General features: G+C 35.2%; 1 protein-coding gene across 1 annotated transcript in view; it reads left to right on the top strand.

Moving 5' to 3' along the window:
* The first annotated feature begins 6,075 nt into the window (after positions 1-6,075).
* LOC113234739 overlaps positions 6,076-16,189 on the top strand; it is a 41,717-nt gene continuing 31,603 nt past the window's right edge. The window contains exon 1 of the mRNA XM_026470202.1: positions 6,076-6,165. Within this exon, the coding sequence (XP_026325987.1) occupies positions 6,130-6,165 (36 nt within the window). The 5' untranslated portion in view covers positions 6,076-6,129. The remainder of the gene's footprint in view (positions 6,166-16,189) is intronic.

Raw genomic sequence — 16,189 nt, 5'->3', positions numbered from 1 at the left:
AAGAATAGGTTGATACTTATATAATAGTACTCGTAAACAAAAAAGCGCTTTGAGGTCAATGGTTAATTAGAGAACGTTGATGCCACAAACAGACATAACATAAAGACAAAGGTTTGAAACTCTCCCCTTTTTGGTTTGTGGTAAGCGTCCAGTGTCACGCCTGTCCATAACAGTTGCAGTGCCACTCGAAGGGCACTGCCACTGCGCCCTGACGACTCTGAGACATAAGTTGACAAGTTTCATGTGCCTGTAATTTCACCAGCATCCTTAGGGGAGAGAGGGGGAACTGCGGACATCTAAGCGAATATCGAAATAAAAATCATACCATCAGCGTTAATAATTTTTTTTTTTTATAATTAAACTTTGGTTATAACCTTACAAAATTACCATAATCTTTTATCTTTAAATAATCAACAAATACTCGTATACAATTTTAAAGAAAAACTAAAGGCTTTCTGTCCGTAATTACCCGGTGCATGTCGGGTAAATGCGGATAGTGATTGTATGACAATATATTATAAGCTATTAATTGATACCACTTTCATCTTCCTACATCTTGGCCCAAAAGCGTATCGGTCTCCTTTAGATTAATCTATTTAAAACCTTAATTGGGGCTATTACGGACGTCTGGATTTGCCCCAAGTCCCAAGTTTGTAAAGGCCCCAATCGTAATTTATTTAATTACATAATATTTCTGATGTTATGCTAGCATGTACAATTTTCATATTCTTACAATTACGAGGATGTATCTTATAAATATTTATGACAAACGTAACATTTCATTAATTCTCACATAACAGCGTATAGACGGCACTAAAAATAAAGTAAAATTACATCATAACACATGAAAAACGTCTTTGGTACTTGTGCGCGACCTCTCTCCTTGACAACTTTCCATACACTAACGATGGTGGATGTGATCGACAGATCGCGATAGCGGGGTGCAGGAAGAACTAGATTTCTAGAAACGATTGCGTCTGAAATTACCCCGCGTCCGCATTCACCCCACTCTCCCCTACCCTTCAAATCCGAAACGCAGAAATACTGCCATTACTGCTTGACGGCAGAAATAGATAAGGTGGCAGTACTTCCCTGGATGAACTCTTTCACAAGGAACGCTACTGCTACTAATAATTTAAAAAGTCGCGAATTAGGGCTCCTTCAGAAAAGTTGTTCAGGGTCATGGATAGAGTCAGCTTATGAAATTGCAGACATATTTGTGCTATCAGCCTGTATACGCATATTGCAATGAAACTTATATAGTATACATTTAAAGACACGATTAGTACTGGTATATAGAAATAATGGACATACCACCACCATCATACGTTACAAAGCAGTTTGCGATATAGTGCGAATTAGCAAGAATTTAGTCATCGGCAATGTCGTCAATGACATTGTTTAACAAGTGTTGCTAACTGTTATAATTTGTTATTCGTTTTTGTTATTGATTCCCGATAAGCAGATTTTGATAGACTAAAATATTTTGTTTTGGATTCAAGATAATTTCTAGTGATATACATTTATATAAATAAAAATAATTATGTACTTCAATTCCTACACCAAAATTAGGAACCGCCTAGAAATGATTATAAACCATTGCAGTGAAGTCTCATGATCATGATGGTAACAATGATTTTTTTTTATGATACCATGTGACGGGACGAACAAGTCGTGCGTATGGTGTTAAGCGACACGCCTGTCCATGGTAGCTGCAATACCGTTGAGAGCTTTAAATCGCAAAGATCTGAGAGACATTGCCAAAGTGCCTGTCACACTGAGACATAAGTTAAAAAGTCCCATGTGCCCGTTGACTTACAATTATATGGACGTCGGGTCCGCGCTAAAAAGTGTCCTAACTTATAGGGCGTTAAAATCGTATACAGATCGTCATTCACGCTTTAGTCTTCGTTTGTTCGACTGACAGCGAAGCAAGCAAAATTAGACAGTACTGCGATGACATTACAATTTAAATTCAACATTTTAGCTTTTTCATATTCCTTTACATGTCACTACGTTTAAATAGGTTGACTTGGGACATTTTAATCGTGGTTTTTGTATTAGACCCGTCGTCCATATAATTGTAAGTCAATACATGTGCCTGTAATTTCACTTAGGTACACCTTTATTTACCCTTCAAAACCGGGACGCATTTATGCTCGCATTACTGCTTGGAGGCAGAAATAAGTAAGGTGGCAACATTTCCCTGGACGAACTGATGGTATTGTCAATGTGTATATGAGGGGCATGATCGTTATAAAAGTAAACGAATACTTAACATTTAATTGAATGGAATTTAACTCTAATTGGCTTATCAATTAACGTTTTCAGACTTTCGTATTTAATCTATTCACATTGATTACTGGTCACAAATTTCTTACCACGATGTGAGTTATTGTTGGTGTAGAAAAACAACAAAATGTTTTGAATTTTATGCATATAAAGTGGCCATCCACTTTATATCCAAAAAAAGTGGTAGTCGCCTCCCATTGTCCACCATTTTTTTTCGGACAATTATAGCAATACTACACACCTTTCCTACTTACTTTTTAGTAGCAGTAGAGCTTCTTGTGAAAGAGTTCCTCCAGGGTAGTATTGCCACCTTACCTATTTCCGCCGCCAAGCAGTAATGTCAGCATTACTGCGTTCCTGTTTCGAAGGAGAACAGTGCTGGTGAAATTACAAGTCAACTTATGTCTCAGAGTGACAGGCGCAATGGCCGTGTCCCTCAGAATTTTGCGATTTAAAGCCCTGTAAATGTTATAGGTTGTTCGTCCCGTCACTTGGTAACATAAAAACAAAATTATTGATACTAAATGACGGCACGAACAAGTCGTGTGTCTGGTAGTAAGCGACACACCTTTTCAGAACACTTGCAGAGCCGTAACTTACAAAGGTCTGAGTTACATTGCTTTTGCGGCCGTCACGCTGAGACATAAGTTGACAAGTCCCATGTGCCTGTAATTTCACCAGCCCTTATCACACTTACTAGTTCTCACCTGTTCATATCAGATACCTCCAGGAAAATAATGTAGACTGTAATTTATGCTAATTGAGTATAACATGATTCATATTTCAAACATGTGTAATCAAGCGCTAATGCGCCAGCGATTAAAATGATAAGAAATAGATTTTCATGGTATCAGGGAGGTGTGGAATGTGATGTCATAACAGGCCATTGAAGGAATAAAATTTATAATTTCCTGTTGAATAATCAAGTACCTATAATCTTCTAATTGAAACTCATGTTTATAACTAATAACTAACAATTCACTATAACTGGAATGATTGTCAAAGTGTAGGTACCAGGGTGATTTGCTGAAGCAAGTTTTTACACATCAGAGAATCCTGATGCGGATGTTCTAATTTTAGGTATTCAAAATACGCGAAAAATGTACACCCTTATTGAATCTATCTACATGAAAAAACTTTCAATTTTTTGTTTTATTTTAACTTATTGGAAGAATAACGGCTACCTTACAGAATAAAAAATGAAATAATAATGGAGAGCCTTTAATTGATCCTCACTGATAGACACATTTTAAGGTAATGCGCATTAAATTATAACTATATAACTAGTAAGTATACAATATATAGATAATGGCATTTTCGCAACAGTAAATACCTACTCGCCAAAAAACAAACTACTAATAAGACGCTTCCCCGATGCAACATTAGTGTTAAAAAGGTCATCACCAACCTGTTTGGACAATACATTGAAGCTATTACTCGCACGCAAGAGCTTTGCATTCCGCCGAAAATTCGAAGAGGCCAGAGGTACACACAATCTTTGATGTTGTAATAAATAATTATATCCATGGATTTGTAATTTTTATTAACAAAAAATCAATGGTGAAAACAATCAATCTGCGTAACTTGATGGTTGTGGAATTTTATCAAAGTTATATGTTAAAAATAGCAACAACACAACAACAGCTCATGCTACAGGTATTTTACAATATGGGGCTACAATCAGCAAGCTTAATGCTGAAGTGGGGTCCAATCCTTAGCAAATTGTTTTTTTAATTTGTCTAGTGCGAGAATTAAATATTAACACGATTTATTAGAAAATCGATAGGTATCGAAATGGATTTTATTTAATAATTACCTACCCTTGGAAAAGGAATGGAGGTATTTCCCAAGTTACTGCGTAGAACATAATATATAAATACGCACGAGTTAGCAGTAAATGCAAAATAGAGATATATTGCTTGGTGAACTAGACAAGTTCAAAAAACATTACGGAATGTACTCATCCCTTCATTATTTTAGTAGCAGTAGAGCTACCTGTGAATGAGTTCGTCCAGAGAAGTACTACCACCTAACCTACATCTGCCGCCCAGCAGTAATGCAAGCGTTACTACGTTCCGGTTTCGAAGGGTGCTGGTGAAATTACAGGCACATGGGGTTTGTCAACTTAAGTATCAGGGTGTCCGACGCAGTGGCAGTGTCCCTCAGAACTTTGTGATTTAAAGCTCTGAGTGTCACTGGAACGGTTTATTTGCGCACGATTTGTTCGCCCCGTCCTTTAGTATTATAAAAAAATAATAAATTATACCACTTAAAAAGTACTCGTGTAATTGGTATCATGAAATATCTTTTACGAAATTGAACTTTGTACAGCGAAGAAATTGAAATCCGAGAAAATAATGTTAATAATCTAAAACATCTTTGATAATGATAAGATATTTTCGTATGGCACGCATATCGTGATTCCACAAATTTAGATTTCTGCTTAAATAGCTCTGATAATAGATTAATTTTATTTATATAACGCTCATACCTTCAACAAAAAATCAAAATGATACTGTACACAATTTTTTCTAGACATTTCCAAAACAACGATGATAAATTTACGGCTCTGAACTCTAATACGTACTTTGCAACTGGGGACAGGCAAGAAGTAGGTAATAATGTCTACTTCCTTCCTTATACACGCTTATTGGTTGTGGGGTTGGATAGAGATTAAGTGTGTCGTGGTACCATTGGTTCCATTCGCGCATGCGCACTTTCGAGTTATGCCTCCATCTTTTTAGTAGACCCCCTTCTTCCCCCTTGCCCCTACTTTCATATCTTCACAGACCTTTCATCTAACTTTAAGTATGTGTCACTGAACAGAAAGGTGACATTGACAGCATCTTTGTGGCAGAACAATCGAGGAACCTAGATCAGGGTCCCCAAATTTTTTCTTTTCTTTCATTCACTAAGAAAAAATTATTTCGATCCGGCTGGATTCGAACCAGCGTCTTCCAGCAAACCGTGCTAGACGCTGTGCCAACTAAACCACGGAGAGAACCAACAGACCTTACGAATTTTTCTATGTGCTTCTTGCATATCTTTGTTTTTGGTTTTTAACCGTAGCGCCATTTGTGAAACGTATTTCTTCGCTCACCCTTAATTTGAAAAAAAAAAAAATTACAAATTCATTGACTTAAATCTGTATGTGACAGCTGACACAGTGCTATTAGATAAATTTAAATGTCAAGTGAAAAACTTGGATTATTAACACTTATAGAAAGTTAAAAGCCTCGACCTGTCTAAAAGGGTCCACACCCGTGGACCTCGTCTACATCTCGTGCCTCCAATTTATTTTCTCTACTATGGCGGCTTTTCAGGTTGGAGAAGGTCGATGTAAACCTCTTTGAGAATCATCGGAAAACGTGTGTATATATGTATATAGATACATGTTTAGATATAGCTACAAGGAACGACATAAAGTTGTTAAAACCATTAAATATTGATTAATTACTGTTTCGAATTCCGGATTTCCGGATGAAAGAAACTCCTCTCTTTATTCTATTTACGAAGATAAATAAATAGCCTTACCCACGTAAGGCCGACAAAAATGGCACATTTTCGTTTTGTTTAAGCATTCAGCAGTTATTTAGGAATAACTTTTGATGTCAACTTATCATCACATCCTGTTTCGATTCTCGATTGTAGCGTAAAAGTGTTTCAATTCGATTTGTTGTCTACAGGTGCGCGATGCGGCTACAACGGTGGTAGTTTGCTGGAGGGCGGCCGGATGCGGCTCGCGCGCGCCCGTCCGCCCGCCGCCTCCGTCACGTAGCGCCCTGCGCGCCCCGCGCGCTCCCCGCGCGCACCGCGCTCGCTCCCTGCAAGCGCACTATGCGCATGGCACGCGCCCTCTCCACTCTGCTCGCGGTAAGTATTACGTATCAAATATTACAAGAACGCTAAATCGCGTTTGGGCACTTCTTAGTTAAGGCGATGTACTTCAAGGCGAGGATACATTTTTGGAGGCGAGGTGTGGGGAACCGCCCTTTGAGTCCCGCAACCCGCGAGCTGAACGCTAATATGAATAAAATAAGAACAGGTGGAGAAAATTTGACACAGATCCGTTGTCGACAAGCGCCCGATAGCGATTAACGGGGCAGCGGGCGGCGCAGCGTGTCGTTAAACAATTTTCAAATTTGGAATAAATGTGAATTTAATAACTACAGGGCTTCAGTTGCAAGCCAAAATTTAGCAGCTTCTCTGTAGTGCTTAAAGAGAAATATCTCCATGTAAGAATTAGGAGCAAACTTAGATATTTTGTTGTTAAATAATTCGTTTCAAACTTTTATTTTAGTCCGTTTTCAGGATTTTGTATGATCGGATAAAGTACATCCTAGTGTGTAACAAATTAGTACGTTCTTTAGACGATATTCTTAGCAGTATCGTATATTTTTGTTAGACCGTTATTTAATAGTAAATACCTAAACTATTTGATCTAGCAAAACAGTTTGTCTCGCTTCTCCTCTCATGACTCACCAAAACGGTAAATCAAGAAGAAATGCTTTGAGGTAGTTGCCTAACTTCAGTGGTACATTTAACATTTTTCGGATTTAAATCGCGTATATTTAAACAAACCAACGTTTCAGGCTGACTGATTTCTTTATTTCAGGAAAAGCATTGAGATATAGAGGGAAACAATTTAAATAAGACCGTGTTAGTTAGGCAACTAGATTCCCATTACTTAAGTACCGAAACCATAAGCCATTCTGGAAAACAGCTCACTTGCGATTCAATTTCTAATGTACAGTTGTGCTTGAAGCTGATAAATCTTATAAATCGTCCAGTTTGAAATTTAGTTAAAGAAGGTACTATAATTCCAGCTTCTTATGCTTAGTTTCTACAAATACTTACTAGAGTGGTTTACATAAATCCGATGATACGACATTCCAAATTAATGGAACCACGATGTCTGCCGCAAACCATCAAATTAAACATAACAGAAACTCTAACCCGATTTTAACTACTCAACAAAACTAGTATTGCAACTATTTTGACTATTTCGTTGAAGAACTCATTTCATATTAATCACTCCGTTCCGGAAACAATTCGTAATTAACTGCAATCGACATTTAATGTGTTCCCTCTTTAAAAAGGAGATATACAGTTATAAGCACTTTAAGTGTAATAATTGTTTTATACGGCATAGCTTGTTGCGTCGTACTAGGGGCGATATTTGAACTAAATGTCCAGCTTAATTTTTTTTTCATTTTATTTATATTATTAATTTCTTAAATATGGCGACAATGCAAATCAACACACCGTATTTGTTTAATTTATTTATAATCAGGTTACATAAATACGTACCTTATAGACTAACATACATAATAATATAAGTAACTACTAATTATTTACACGCATGGACTGCGACGTGTGAACACTATGCGGGTGTCCGGTAACTGACCCCGGAAAAGTCGGTACATGACACCCTTCGGCCAAAACTCCTCCTTCGTGAAGGTCGATAGTTTGTTCTGTTGGTACTCTCGAAACAAATTAATTAAGATTCACATCGTGCTGGGCCACCAACCACACTACTCTCAGAGTGAAATTGGTTTTCACTTGTGTATATACCAGTGAAAACCAATGTGAAAATTAACAATATCCGCAGACTTTGTGGAGTAATAAAGACGTGTCACGTATAAAAACAATATTATCAATTTACTTACCAAATAAATTTTACATTAACTGTAAATAAATAACAGTATAATCAAAAACAATAGTCTTTATGTAATTTTGACAAATAATAATAACCGTTATTTCAGACATTTACAACCAATAATATTTGTAATTATTATAGGTTTGTGTTTATTACGTGAGTGGATACTCTGCCTATACAGTGCAAGTATTGAGGACTCCCACTAATCTGCCAGTATACTCAGAATGCCGTTCGTGCTGAGACACATATGATTTAGCAGCGATGCTTTAAGATCCATGTCATGTCGTATGGGGAGGTCAAGGAGCTGGTTTATAAATGAGATAACTGGAAGATGCTCCACCGACAAGAGTACGACTCTTAAGTTCGACGATGATGATGTTTTAAAATCCGTCACCACATTCTTATGAGCAAATAGGGTTGACGCGCTACAAAAATATAGCAATTTTTTATGTACCTCAAGGCGTCTTATAATTCATTAAACAAGCCGTGTGCCTGTTGTTAAACGATACGCCTGTCCTTAGCAGTTGCAGTGGTACTCAGAGTTTTAAACCGCATACATCTGAGGGATACTGCCACTGCGCACGTCACCCTCAAACACAAGTTAACAAGTCCCATGTCCCTGTAATTCCACCAGCACCCTTCAAAACCGGAACTCAGTAATGCTAACATTACTGGTTGGCGGCAGAAATAGGTAAGTTGGTTTTCCCTGGACGAACTCTTTCACAAGAAGCTCTACTGCTGATACTAAAATAACGCCTTGCCCTAACACATGTATAATAAAGGAGACGTGATCTGACGTCAAAAATCATAAAAATAATACGAACTGCATGAAACAAATTATCGTCTGTTTAAAAGTAAAATATATAAGTAACATTTTCCACAAAAAGTTTTTAATTTATATAGCTATGGTAAGAAAATCACTATCTTTCTGGCCATGAAACTCAATAACGAAAAAGCTATAAACTTAAAGAAGAGTTTTATCTGCAGAAAGATGGTGAACTTCTCTGGTACATCATTTGGAGATTTATGGTGGAAAATGTCACTTAAGTGATTTTACCTTCAAACAGACTTTATGCATATTTGTATTTGTATATTATGTGAAATTTTATAACTCTATTTACGCATTAAAAAGTTATCGACTAATTCTCGTAGCTCGTACAATGTTTAAACGTTTCTTTTGACAAGTGTCATTTTCAAATGTGGCCTTATTATATTAGAATGCTAATTCCGTCACGGTATATCGATAATCACGTTTTTTGTATGACAAGGTATTTTATATGATTTTTCACGATTGGTGGAAATGGTTTGACAAAGGATAACATAAGCTAATCTCGCATTTTTGTATAATAAAATGGATTATTTACATCATAATATAGATTATAAAATGAACCAAACTGTGCAAATAACTGTTTTATCGTCAAATAACTTAAAACAAACTTGCATTTTCTTCAAACAAAAATTAATTATTGTTTTTTTTATTTTTTTGTACAATAACTCCATTAGTTCGTTATAATTATTTACGTTCTTTTTGCGCCAATTCAGATTTTTTTTAAATTGTTTTTTTACCTCCTGGACACAGTATAGGTTAAATAAAGACCGAACACAACAAAAAACCTTCGATCCGACAGGACTCGAACCTGGAGCTGTTACATCAATTCGTGCTAAAGAGAACGTTGAATTACATTTTATAACGAGTTCGAAAATTTTAGTACAGTGTGAATGAATTACCAGTTTGTCACTAATTTTAAGAATTATTACGAAATATGTTGTTTTCAATTAATATAACTAATAATTTGTTTTTATAGAACGAGTTCGTTCCATTCACGTTTTGTTAATGAGGTGATAATTGCTGGTTTTGGCTTAGAATTATATTATTCAAGTCATAAGCGTAAATAAGTTATCTAATATTTCGTTTACAATAAATTGGATAATTTGTCACGTTTACACCTAAGATAGGGTTTTATAGTTAGTGAGGTATTTTTACTACTTCCGTAACATTTACGTGTCTACATCAGTTGCCGAATGGTCCATACAGTTCCCTTACCACTCTAGTAAGTATTAAAAAAAATAACTTTGCAGTGTTCACCGCTTACTTTGTACATTAGCTTGCCTTATCCAAACATCCACCTTTCCTCTCTGGTCTATGTTGTATGTAGGCCATGCAAAGATACATGGCCTATATAAAGTGTTATATATAGGGTGCAACAAAAAGATTCGACCGTGTGCAGTTTTTAATTGTAGGTACTAATGATATTTTGAAAAAAAAAATATTTTTGTTCTTGATACAAAATGTAATATACCGTTTCTAATTAGAAATTTGTGTACGAAACCATAATTAAAGATTATTTTTATTCTTATTATTTTCTTAAATTTCTTCGTTTATGAGTACGATAAACAGGTAAAATATTATCGGTACTTCATGTTACACCCTGTACTTATGTAATATTCTTCTACAGCATATACATAGATAAAAGTTCCAACATATTCTTTATTTGGGTGCTGTGTAGTAGGCAGAGTTTTACGACATTTTACCAATTGGTACCGCAAGGCGTCCTAGTTTTAATTTAACAAATCATTTACGAGTAGTAACAGTAGTCATAGTATGTATTTTTCTAAGTACTGTATGTTTTTTCATTATCCTTTTGAAATGGTTTGACTAAGGATAACATAAACAATATATTGAATAGAAAACAATAAATTAGAAAGTAGTCGATTATCACATCGGGCGGTCGGATACACAGCAAACTATAAAAATGTGACGGCAACCAAATATCGCAAATTGGATGTTACTTAGGAAAGTTGAAGTTTTTTTATCACCCAGTATTATTTTATTGTTGCATTATGATGCAATTCACTGTAAATATGTAGATTATTTATTTAAGTTTTCAATTAAATTATCATTCATTCTTAAGTTGAAGATAAAATATTTCAATTCATACGTGTTACCGATAATGTTCGTTCAAAATTGATAATAATGTAATGTTTCCACCATAATCTGTGTGCGAATAAATTAATGGTAAATGTGTAAGATTGATTTAAAACGTATTTAAACATTTATTAATTGCAATTAATTTATCGAATGAATTTGATAATATATAAATTTGATAATATATATTATTATTGCACCAAAAACACATCAGAAAACATAATTATAGAAAAAGTGAGCAAAGGTGGACTTATCTCTAAAAGAGATCTCTTCCAACCAACCCAAACAAGTGAGAACAAAGGTCATAAGTGGGCAATACCGTGCAAGTAAAAAGGAAGGAGAAAAATAATAAACTTAGCTTGTAAATAGAAAATAAATAATAATAACAAAATAATAATAAAATAAATTAAATATGTAATGGAAATAATTTAATATTGAAAAGAGAAGAAAATCATAAAAAGCACCATTCGTTCTTCTTTGATTGAAAAATACAAAGTTCAAAATTTAGTAGCAGTAGAGCTCCTTGTGAGAGAGTTCATCCAAGGAAGTACTGCCACCTTTAACTTTTTCTGCCGCCAAGCAGTAATATGAGCATGTGAAGGGTAAGGTTGCTGGCGAAATTACAGGCACGTTGGACTTGTCAACTTATGTCTCAAATTGATGAGCGCCGTGCCCCTCACTGCAACTGTTATGGACGGGCAAGTTGCTTACCATCAGGACCACAATTCATTGGTCCCGTCACTGGTTATGATAAAAATGGCATCTAGCCTAGAAGGCTGGCAAACGTATATCTTTTGGATAGTTACAATTATTCTTTAGTGCCTCTTTTCTGTAACTAGATTCAGAACACATGAAATAGAACTGATGCAGCTGAATTGTCATGTGAAGTCACAAAAAATAACAACGCCCTGATACAGCGCTCAGAGCGTTAGGTAACTTACCATAATCAAGGGTAATTTCGAGAACGTAAATAAGCTGCCTAATTTTTACTAGTTTTGTATTAGGAGTACATAACCCAAGAACTATCGCCCACTGGCGGCTTTTGTCATTGTACCTATTCAACCCTTCCGCTTTATTTATCTCTCGTATTTTGTAAAAAGTAATTTTGTTAGTATGACAAAAGTACTACAGTGTTACCAAGTTTTGTTACCTTCTGAATTGGTTTCACGTTAGAACTGTATACTATACATAAAGTCACGGAAATACAGACACCTTTATACCTTTGTATTTCGAATTCATACCAATGCGAAGTTAACCAAAAAAACTGCATTAATATCTTGTCTAGACAGAGGCGCTAAAATAAATTCAGCCAAATACCACCCACAGTTTCAGGGATTATTATTTTCATAGCAATAAAATCAATTTTATCAAGTGTGGTGATGAGAGAAAAGCCGACGGCATTCCGACATGTTCCATCAATTCCAACTACATTTAGTATCTGCGATATTCCATCGGCACTCGCTCAGTCCGCTGCGAACCGTTGCCACCTCTAGTCGTCTTTAAAAAAGAAAAGGTACGCTGGCTCAACGCGCAGCACAACCGCGCGCGCCTTTTTTGAAAAATGGAACTGTATATTTTTAAATAGTTTTTTTTATATATCTTAAGATTTTGAACAAAAAGTGATGAGACAGTTACAAATAAGTTTGTGTCACAAAATGCAGATAAGTGAACAAAGTTGTCAAGTGATACAAAATTTATAATTTTCAAATGAACGGAAGTGTTGACCTCAAATTTTATGTATGATTTATTCAAGTCCTTGGACAAATTTATTTTTGCTCATGGCAATTAAAATGGTGAGTAGATAGATTTTTATGTCATTTTCAACAGCTTTATTTCTACGAAATGACGTTTCATTTTAAAATTCAAATTTTTTGATGTGAAACGAATTAATTTGATTGCTCAATTATCATATATTTTTTTAAATATTTGGAACACTATAAAGATGGTTTTTAGTAATCACCACGCCAGACCATGGTTAAAGGCGGATATTTTCTATTAGTTACCCATAAACTTTTAGTGCTGCGAAACTTAATATTTTGTTAGAATATTACCTATGTTCCCAGGCCAATAAAATGTAAAGGAGTTTGTATGGTCAGGTTTCAAGCAGGTGCTGCGCACGTTGGCAAAGGTAAAACTTTAATAGCCTAGTAATAGCTATTGTTTAGAACTATTTACGTTAATATATTTTATTAAAATATTGTATTTTATGCAGATATTGAAACAATGCCTGGGGTTTACGAACTGTAAAATGGTAAATGCTACCTCGGAAATGGAGCTCTTATATGCAGTCAAAATAAAAAGTAGAAAATATTACAACTTGAAAACTATGTAAACATTAACATGGCTAGGTGTTGTCACAGCTGTGATATTAAGAAATGCTCAGGTTGAGCACTGAAAACAAGGTTTTATTTATACTTTATACATTATCTACTAAAGCGATAATGTCACTAGATATTGATTTATATTATTAATTGCAAATATGAGGTTTTATTTAACAAGTGGTACGTGTAAATGACCCGAAAAGTTGGCTTGTTTGGAAAAACAAATATGCGCAATACATATTTTTTTATAATATCAAGTGACGGGACGAACAAGTCATGCACCTGGTGTTAAGCGACACGTCTGTTCATAACAGTTGCAGTGCCACTCGGTGCTTTAAATTACAAAGATAAGAGGGGCTCTGCCTCTGCGCCCGTCACTGTGAAACATAAGTTGACAAATCCCATTTGCCTGTAATTTTTCTTTTTCCAGCACCCTTACCCTTCCAAACCGGAACACAATAATGCTGACATTACTGCTTAGTGGCAGAAATAGGTAAGGTGGCAGTACTGCTTTGGACGAACTCTGTCACAAGGAGCTCTACTGCAACTAAACTCTACTGTTAGATCCGAAAAAATAGTTTAATTTACTTAGTAATTACGAAGCAAAATTAACTTTATTAAAGTAATTTAATTTCTTGCATAATCTTAGGCAAAGTTCCTTCTGTAAATACGAAAAACTTCCGTAGCTCCGCCATCGCTGCTTAATCAAAATCAAATTTCATTTAATGAATGTCAGTCTTAAAACAGATTTTCGTTTATTCTGAGACACTGGTGGTTCCTATACACATATGTAATAATAATTACGCACATACTCATAGCCCTGCACTATGTTAAACCCTGTAGCGCGGGTGCCATGGTCATACACATAGACAACCACAAATTACACCCAAACTCACGAAATAAATAAATTTAGGCCTTATAAATATTACTCGCGGCCTGGGACTCGAACTAGGGACATCTGTGTGGCAGATCTGCATGGTAACCGTTCCGCCACGGAGGCAGATAAATGATTTAACTCTTGACCAGTCAGTGAAGGTATAAAAAGTTTTTATTTATTAATACAAATATCACTTAGAAAAATTCCTACGATCTGGTTGGATTCGAATCCGAGCCTTCAAACAATCCGTGCTAGACGCTCTCCCAACTGAGCTACAGAACGAACCATTAGACCTTATTAATTTTTCTATGATCTTGTTGCAAATCTTTGTTTTTGGGTTTTAACGACTTTTTTACATTCAATAAATTTAATTACAGCTTTTTTACTTTAAAATCATATTTGGAGTAGTTAAAAGAGACTACACGGCTGTAAATAAAAATAAAGGCCTAACGCTATGTACTGAAAATAATTTTAAGAACAATTTCAAAACTTTCTTTCCCGTTGATACAAAAATGTTAAAAGACGTTTTTTCATTTTTTTATTTTTATAATATCAAGTGACGGGACGAACAAGTCGTGCGAGACGAACAAGCTACACAGTAACATGCCTGTCCATTACAGTTGCAGTGCCACTTAGAGCTTTAAGTCGCAAAGATCTGAGGGGCACTGTCCCATTTAATTTCACCAGTACCCTTACCCTTGAAAACCGGAAAACAGTTATGCTGACATTACTGCTTGGCGGCAGAAATATCTAAGGTGGCAGTACCTCTACCGATACCCAACACTTAGAATATAGCAATGGAAACTTAATGACACTTATATTGTACTATCGCGCTATTTTCGTATATTAGGATCTCCTAGGTAAAATTTATTAACAGCCGTCCTTATCCTGATTTAACAGTCTCATTGAAACCAACTAAAAAATACGAAAGGCAATGGGAGTGAATTTCAGATCAGATAAAACACGTATAACTCACAGAAATATAGATATGTTACTGATTTCTGCGCTGAAATCACAAGTTAGGAATAATATAGCGCCAACTACTGACCTGTGTATACGTCTCCGTGTATTCCAAAAATATTCTGTATTTATTGTAATAAAGATAATATGTCTAACAATGCCGTGCTGTTCTATTCGTTAGTGTGGGAAAAACAGTAAAACATTTAACTACAAAACCAACGGAATCATATTTCAACTGTAATTAAATATTAAACATGTAATTTTTCAATTTTCGTCCATTATAGCCAAGCTCAAGTGAAACTGGTCGATTTAAAGTGAAACAATTGACGACACCCGTCAATTGTTTCGAATTCGGGCTAGCCAATCGGAGCGCAGTTGTCATCGTAATGATTTGGCAGAATAATTTTCAAACAAAATAAATGACATTTTGTCTCTATTTGTGGTTATATACTCAATGGTTTTCGAACACTAAACTGTACAATGTAATTCGAAATGTGCAGGAATTGTCATTTTACTGTAAATCAGGCTGACTGTCGAGTAAAACAGTTTGCCCCCTGCTACCCTTTCTAATTATGCAATAAACGTCCTATACAATGTATCTATAGACAGTCTGGAAACTTGTTTTCAAAACTAGCTTTAAAAGTTGTCAACTTTGTTGATATTGAAATACGTTTAAAAAAAATATCGAAGAAAGGTTGTTAACTCCTAAACAATTTTATATTTTTATTAAATAAGTGAACATCGGAAATTACTTCTTTGTTCTAAAATCAGGTTTTCCGTCATATGTACGCGTCCTTATAGGGCAATGTATTGTTTTTATTCTCCTCACCACCTCTCGATAAGAAATCGTCGCGTCAATCAAATCGATTAAAAAACAATTACATCATTTCTCGGTTGCTTTGAATTGTGTTACTAGAAATTAAAATATTTACGCAACATGATACAACCATACAATTATATAATATAGACTATAGATACAACATCACATGCTTAAAAAACAGAATCAACAATCCAAAAAAAAAATCCTCTTGTAATTGAAATATTATAAGTATTTAACATCCCGTACAAGTATTAAACCTAAGCGCAATACTCGCTTCAATTACTATAAAGCTTATTATAACACATTCCGCTTAGAACTTGTACGCCTAGACTGG

Source organism: Hyposmocoma kahamanoa, unplaced genomic scaffold (assembly GCF_003589595.1).
Source record: "Hyposmocoma kahamanoa isolate Upper Pololo Valley unplaced genomic scaffold, ASM358959v1 86, whole genome shotgun sequence".
Taxonomy (NCBI): Eukaryota; Metazoa; Arthropoda; class Insecta; order Lepidoptera; family Cosmopterigidae; genus Hyposmocoma; species Hyposmocoma kahamanoa.
This window is presented reverse-complemented; position numbering and strand designations above follow the sequence as displayed.